This window comes from Balaenoptera ricei, chromosome 10, assembly GCF_028023285.1.
Source record: "Balaenoptera ricei isolate mBalRic1 chromosome 10, mBalRic1.hap2, whole genome shotgun sequence".
Taxonomy (NCBI): domain Eukaryota; kingdom Metazoa; phylum Chordata; class Mammalia; order Artiodactyla; family Balaenopteridae; genus Balaenoptera; species Balaenoptera ricei.
In genome coordinates, this window is record NC_082648.1 from 96,964,040 (window position 1) to 96,972,138 (window position 8,099).

An 8,099-nucleotide genomic window follows, 5' to 3' on the forward strand; every position below is an offset into this window, starting at 1 on the left:
AATACTCAGGACAACTCAACGAGAGAGGCATTATTATCCCCATTTTATGGGTGATGAAACTGAGACACAGAAAGCCTAAGCGACTTGTTAAGCAGACACTTAACTAGTATAAGTGCCTTTCAGCCCATCTGTACCAATTCACTTCCCACTCAGGCTGTCTGAGTGCCATTTCCCTATGTCCTTCATAACACTGAGAATTACACTTTTTAATCTATGCAATCTTGCAGGTAAAAAGATGTATCAAAGGATTGTTTTAATTTGTATTTTCAATTATTATTATTATTTTTTTGGGCCGCACCACACAGCATGCGGGATCTTAGCTCCCCGACCAGGGATAGAACCTGCGCCCCCTGCAGTGGAAGCGCAGAGTCCTAACCACTGGACCACCAGGGAATTCCCTCGATTATTGTCAAAGGTGAACTTTTTCTCCCATTTTTATTTCCCTGGTGAATTTCTGGTTTATGTACTTTGTCCATGGGTCCATTATTCTTATTGATTTGTAGGACTTCTTTATGTTGTGTGGCATATATGTTACCAGTATTTTTGCATAGTTTCTCATTTGCCTTTTAACTTTGACTGTAGCAATTTAAATAATTTATATAGTTAAATCAGTCTTCATCTTTATGGTTATTCCCTTGGGGTCTTATTTAGAAAGTCCTTCCCCACCCCCAAATCATGTAAATATTCACTTATATTTTCTTCTAGCAACCCTTTTAGTATATATGTACATACATATATAAAAAGTACACATGTATATTCATAATTTTAAAATCTCATGCTTATTTAAATACTATAGAAATAAATAAAATATAAAGGAAGCTTCTTATAACCGTATTCCCTGGAGATAATAAGCATTGCTATGAGTTTGGTAAATATTTTTCCAGACATTTTTTTCTACTCATAGGCACACATACATATACATATAATTTTTTTAACATGGAGTTTTGTTTTTCACTTGAAATACATCATTACATCTTCCCTATCAGTATATATTGATCTACCTTATTTTTGGTAACTGCTGCATTACAAGTCAGTATATGAAGATATCACAACTTACTAATTACTCCCTTATGGAAAGCACGTTAAGGGCATTAACTTGGCACCAGAAGTGAATAGCTATCTAATGTGATTTTTTTCCTCAAAAGCGATTGATGCTTACTTTTAAGAGAGCCTCTTCGTAGTGGGACCTGGATTCACCAGACAAAAGAAAGGCATAGTGCTGGGCTATCCGGTCGAACAGCTTGCTCTGGACTTCCTTCTTTGGCTACCAGGAATAAAAACGGAAAAGGAATTACTAGAGCCCCTTGTTGAAGCGGCCCAGGACTGGGAATCTTAACTAAGTATTTCTCTCATTTTTAGGAATCTTATTCTCAAGGTATTTAATCTCATATTATTTATGAAATAATACACTGATTTGTTTTATAGGATCTATAAAACACATACAGAGAGGCAGAATGTTGAGGAAAGCACCCAAACTCTGGGCCAGGAGGTCCTGACTTTACTCTCTGCCCTGCCATTGACCAGCCATGTGACACGGACCAGTTCTTAATGCTCTGGGGAGCTGCAGGACATGGTGCAATGTTTACAGCCCAGAGTGTATGGACGAGGCATGGGTGGGGAAGGGATAGGGTGTGACAGATGAGGCTGCCGGGGCGGTCCGTGGAATCAGAAGGGCTTACAGCCCATGTTAAAGAGGCTGGGGTTTGTCCCACAGAAAAATAACCTAAGTGAGGGAGAGAAGCCATCGGATTTGCATTTACCTGGTACCTTTCATGAAAGATCCACCAGAAGCTATCCAGCCATATGGCTCTTACAGAAGGAGAAGAGAGAAACTGCTCTAATTCTCTATCTGAACAGAAAGACTTGAAAAGAAACAAAATTCACATGATTATTGCTATTGTTTATTTATTTACCTATTTATTCTTTGAAATTTACCTGGAGCCACAGCCAGATTCATAATCATCTCCACTCAAAACCTGCTTTTCCGCCTATGTTCCATGGCTTGTTATTGTCATTAATCACACCACCTCCCCGCCAGTCATCTTTGGAGTCAACATACTTTGGGGTCAACTTAAAAGAAAAAAAACACCTAACCTTTCAGTGAGTGCCAACTATTTACCTTGCCAGGTGTTTTTACATGTTCTCATTTAACCCCTACAATAATCATACAAGGCATGTGTTATTATCTCCATTTCACAGATGAGGAAACTGAGGACTAAACTGATGAAGTCACAGGAATTCCCTGGAGGTCCAGAGGTTAGGACTCTGCGTTTTCACTGTTGAGGGCACGGGTTTGATCCCTGGTGGGGGAACTAAGATCCTGCAAGCCACGTGGCGCGGCCAAAATAAATAAATATATTGCTGAAGTCTCTTGCCCAAAGTAACACAGCCAGCAAGTGGCAGAGCCAGGATCGGAACCCATAACTCTAGGCAGTTGCTCCATGCTGTCATCTGTGTTCATTCAATAATAATCAGTATCAACAAACATAGATATTATACAGATGCAAATCACTGGACCATGAAATCCTGCTGAGTTAGCAGTAAGCATATGGAGTTCTAAAGAACAGAATTATCGGTGAACTCAGAGAGGCAGAAAATTCAGGCTTCATTGTCCTAAACTGGGTCTTGAACCTTCCCTGACTCCAAAGCTGCTACCACAATAATATGTAACATTTGTTGAATGCTTGCCATGTATCAGGCACTGAGCTATGCCGTTCATTCTTTATCTCACTTTATTTTTCATCATCTATCTCTGCGGTTGGTGCTGGATGATGGAACTGTTATCCCCAATTTATAGAAGAGAAAAATGAGGATCGAAAGGTTAGGATTCTTGCCTAAGCTTACACAGCCTGGGAGGCTCAAGAGCAGGCAGCCTGGCCCCAGAGACATGGTTAGGCTGCCTCTCCTCTTACCATTAGGAGGAGCAGAGATCTCTCTCTTGCCCCCATCCTGGATGCAAAGGGAAAGACTCCTTGGCACTCCCTTCAAGCCTACAGAAGCGGGGGGCATGGTGCACTGATACACAAGCCACCCTAGTTAGCAAGGAGCTCTCTGAGCCCTGCTCTTGGCTTTGTCTTTTCCGCCATTCCTCACGTTTCCTTAGAGAGGCAGTATCGTCAGAGGTGGAGAGCACAGACTCTGATACCGCACTGCCTGGATTCTAATCCAGCTCTTAAGCTTATTAGCTGCGTGACCCTGAGCAATGTTATTGAAACTGTCTGTGCTCAGTTTCCTCATCTGGGAAATGGAGATGATGATGACGACAGTCCCTACCTCCAGGACTGCTATGAGGGTTAAATGAATGAGTGACTCACACAAGGAGCACACATACTCACTTAGAACAGTGCCAGGCACTTAGGCAGCACTTGTTAAGAGTGTGCTAGTACTTTATTGTTTATTTATTCACACTCCTGCTTCCTTTCAAAAAGATTTCATTTCAGCTCTTCAACAGGTATTTATCGAGCACCTAGGTGCTCGGGATGTTGATGGAGAGTCCCTGCCCTGAAGGTGTTCACAGGTAAACAGACATTTGAGAGAAGGAATCCCAGGAGGAGGCAAGTAAAAGTTTGGGATGGCCCCCGAGCAGGATGGAAGAGGGTCCCTTTAAAGGCAGGGCACAAATCTGCTTTGGGTTTCCTGGGAGTCAAAGAAAAGCAGGAACCAGCATCAGTTATAAGACTAAAAGCATTCCAGTAGATGCACAGTTTTTCTTGGGATTAAGGTCTAAGGAAAACCTTCCTCAGGGGACCTAAAAAATGGGACATTAAGTAGCATAGTATTCGCTGTCCTGGGGGCCACCCACACAGCAAATGGAACAAGAGCCCATGTGGCTGGGCCAGCGGGCCTATCAGGGGCAGCAAAGATGGCTGGGAGGTCTCACAGGAATGGCGGATCTGTGAAACACACCATCCATTTCCAAAGGTCTTTCTTCCATTTTTAAATTATAGAAAAAGGAAGAAGAAAAAACTATAATCTTGTACACCTGAAACTAACACAACATTGTAAATAAACTATATTTCAATAAAAATTTTTTAAAAAACTACAATCTTATTACTCAGAGAATGCTAGTGATAGCTATGTATGGTCTCACCCCAGATTTTCCTGTGTGTGCTTACGTAACATTGTATTGCAGAGTTTTATATACTGATGTTTTTCATTTAACAACATAACATAGCATGTTAAAATACACTCTTCATAAATATTCATTGTAGTGGCTAAGTAGTCCATCATGTATAAACCAAAAATGACTGTACTGTTCTTCTATTATTGATCATTAAACTTTTCTAATAACATTGATAATAAAAACTATCATTTTTTGAGCAATTATGACTTACTAAAGCACTGTGCTAAGTGTGCTTATGTATATTATCTTATTTAATTTTACAATAATACTTCAAGGTAGAGACTACTGTTATCCCTATTTTATAGGAGAAGAAACTAGAGCCCAGAGAGCTACTTAACCACCAAAGACGTACTGCCCTCCAGTCCCTTGCTGTCACAAGAACCACGTGGTGGACACCTTTTTACACTGTCCTGGAGAGAACGTCATGCTCTGAGTGCCTGCTGCCCCTCCACCTCTCCGATAAAGAAAGCAGAGGATCAGGCACCTGACCCCAGGGTGACCTCTGCCTGCCCTGGGGACCAGCACCTGCGGAAAGGCCGCTTACTGACTGCAGTGTATGCCAGAGCCCGGCACTGGAAATCCAGCAAACACCACTGTCATACTGGGCAGTGACTGGCTTAAACAGATCACTGCTCTTAGGAAGTCTGAATGCAAGATGGAACAGAGGTAGAGACACAGCCAGAGAGAGGGCAGCAGGGAAAAATCATGAAGAGGGGGGGAAGAAGGCAGAGAAGGGAGAGGGAGAGAGGGAGGAGGAGATGGGGGTGGGCAGGGAGAGGGAGAAAGAGGGAGAGATGGGGGTGTGGTTTGAAGCAGCAGTGAGAAGTACAGATAGAAGAGACTGAAAAGCTGGGTCCCAAGAATGGGGGTGGGGGTGACTAGTTAGGAGCTGAGGATACAGTGGTCATAGCTGCTTTGGGGACCCTGGAGTTGTGCCATCGTGAAGGGCGATGAGGCACAGCTGTAAGGCTGCCGAGACCATTTTCTGGGCCTCCTCCCCTCTGCACCCCTCCTCACAACTATCCCCCAGCTCCTGAGTGGCCAGCGTTGTCTCACTCACACACAGGTTCTTTTGGGCCTTCGAATTCTCCCTTCCTTCCTTCCTAAGGAACCCAGTGAGAACTGCTCTCCAAGTGGGTGACTCACCCCAAGGGGTACCACAGGGTATGGGAAGTAAATATTCTAACTAATGTCTAATTAAGAAAAAAAAGAAATTAAATTTACCAATATACAACATCGTGACTGACAACAGAACACATATATCATTTATAAAGAAACATATATCATGAGGGTGTGAACTCAAAATGTTGTGCTAATAGGATACGTGATCACAACAGTTGGGAGACCAGAGGTCTGGGAGAAAGGATGTAGGTTTTGGAGGAAACGTGAGCCTGGGGTCTAATCTCAGCTCAGTCACTTGCAAACTGTGTGGCCCTCAGCAACTTAATTGCCACCACTCTTGGTTTCCTGGTGTGTAAAACTGGGACCGCTGTGTCTGCCGCGCAGGTTGGGGTGAGGCTGGCTGGATATCACAGAGGGGCTGCTGCTCTCTTTCCTTACCTTGCCACTAAGGGGGCTTCTCTCAGCCTGGATCACATTGCCCACCATGTCATAGAAGTCCACCCCATTTGGAAGGTTGTTTGGCTTAGAGTCGTCAAACTGTGGATACTGGTACAGCTCTGCCAGCATATTTTTGTCTGCTGTTTTCTGAAGAAAAAAGCGGAATATGAAAATGGGGTCCATCATTTTGACAGTTTAAAACAATACAGTATCTGTTCCTTTTTATCACGGAGACAGTATAACAACCTTATAGACAGAGTGCGTTATAGAGTGCGTTCATGATCCCAGCACCCCTTACCAAACACCTATATACATTATTTCCACTTTCCCTTTCTGGCTTTGAGCACATGTATACAAATATGTATGTTACTTCAATCATTTTAGAATACGTATATGTACACACACACTTTTATGTCCTGCTTTATCCACTTAACTTCAGATTTTTCACATTGTTACACTGTCTTCAAATTTATCATTTAAAATAATGTATCTTGTTAACAAGATTGCTTTAACTTAACTACTCACCGATCACTTCAAATTAATATTATTTATTAGTAACTGGGAGCATACGGTTCACCCCTTTGGGGTTATTTATTTAGTATGAATTTCTCAAAATGGCACTATTAGATCAAAGGATACAACTATCCCTATGGTTCTTAACATACACATTAAATGGATTTTTAGAATAAAAATAAAATATGACTATAAAAAATGTAAAAATACAGAAAAGTAGAAAGAGGAAACCAATTACCACCACCCAAAGGCACCTACTGGAAACATTCTGAGGGACTGAGTTCCTCTCTAACTGGGCTATGGCCTTGACAATGGAAGAACTCAGTGATTAACTGCTTTGACTCTGAGTCAGATGTCAGCTCCCCCATTTACTAGCTGTCCTGCCTTGAACAGGACATTTAAATGTGCTCAGCCACCATCATGGGTAGTATGACAGTTTCAGTGCAGATCGTCAACCATCGGGCTTTATGCTGTGTGGCTAAAAAGTGAAAAAAGGATAACGTGTTCCCCAGCATTTCAAGGTTTGAATACACACGAGCTGGGTAGTTTAAAGAGCCAGCTTAGGAGGATCTTAACCGGGGCGGCTGTACGGCGGGGCCAGGCTGCGGTTGCAGAGGCAGCAGAGAGAGCCTGGCCGCAGGTCCGAGGATCTGAGAGGGAAGCAGGGATCCACCACCGAAAAGCTGCCTGATGCTGGCCACGTCCTCTGACTGCTCCTGACTGTCAGCGTCCCGGGCTAGCTGCAGTGATCGACAAAACCAGCACTGCTGTGGGAATGCGCCCCGTGGAGCTGCGCAGCACAGTGGCTGTGTGAACTGAATCTAACTCATTGTTTCTAAGGGCAAACATCTTCTGAGTTCTAAAAATAAACAGACAAATGACCTCTAGAACACTCCTCATTCTACCTTTTTGAGGCGTTATGAGAAATTCCAGCATTATTAAAATATTTTAAGATTCTCTAAAAAGGGAACTCTGCCATTTTCCTGCGTAATCACCATCCAGGTGCCAAGTTTCCCCTCCCTGGGAATAAAATCTAGTCCATGCCCAGCAGAAACAGACCTAGCAATAGATCCCTTACCCTTTTGATAATGAAAGATTTGACATTCCTGGATTCTGAGCCTTTGCAAATACACTGAGATTTCCTTTCGCTCTTTTCTGCAGAAGTATGGAAGAAGAGAAATAGGATGTGAGTAACCACGGGGTCTGTCCACTGCTGTGTGGTAATCATACCTGCGACTTTTCATTCAACCTGAGCAGTCAGATGACACGCACACTATTAGTCTCCCTAGATCCCACCTGGGTTGCTGACTTACTAAGATTCCCTTCATTTGATTAGACTGCTTGAGCCAGAGAAGCAGCCAGGAGGAGTAGATAAAACGTGGGCTTTGAAGTCAGGCTGGGGAGAATCCAGGACCTGCCGCGGACAAGCTGTGTGGCTTTCGGCAAGTTGTTCCCTTACCCCCAAGCCTATTCTCTCATCTATAAAACACTTTCTACGGCACCCGCCTCACAGGTAGGGGGCATTAGGAACCTTTCACAGGGGGATACGTATAAAAGCACCTGGTGCAGTGTGTCCCATACAGGTCGTTTGCTGTTGTCCCTCCCTCCTTCCTTGCCCAATGCCAAGAAGTCAGATTAAAGGCTCTTTCAGAACAGGCTAAAAATATCCTCATCTGAAACTCCAGACTCCGACTCAATTACATTTTAGATACTAAAAAACCAAACCCCCCAAAAACACCATCAAGGCTATGAGAAAGTTTTGCCTCTGTCTCCCAAGCCGCCGCGACTTCTCTCTCCTTTTAAAGCCTTCTTCTCCATCTCATACTTCTCAATTGCCTTCAAAAACCAAAAAAGAAATGGGGTTTTAGGGGTTAGTGCAAATCTTAGAGGAGGGCAGGGGTCA

General features: G+C 43.3%; 1 protein-coding gene across 1 annotated transcript in view; it reads right to left on the reverse strand.

Annotated features, from left to right (window-relative positions):
- The window catches only part of FAM227A (family with sequence similarity 227 member A), a 67,840-nt gene extending 60,400 nt beyond the window's left edge, over positions 1 to 7,440 (reverse strand). The window contains 3 exon segments of the mRNA XM_059936975.1: positions 1,160 to 1,264; positions 5,684 to 5,830; positions 7,275 to 7,440. Of these exon segments, the coding sequence (XP_059792958.1) occupies positions 1,160 to 1,264; positions 5,684 to 5,830; positions 7,275 to 7,424 (402 nt within the window). The 5' untranslated portion in view covers positions 7,425 to 7,440.
- Between the last annotated feature and the right edge of the window lie 659 nt (positions 7,441 to 8,099).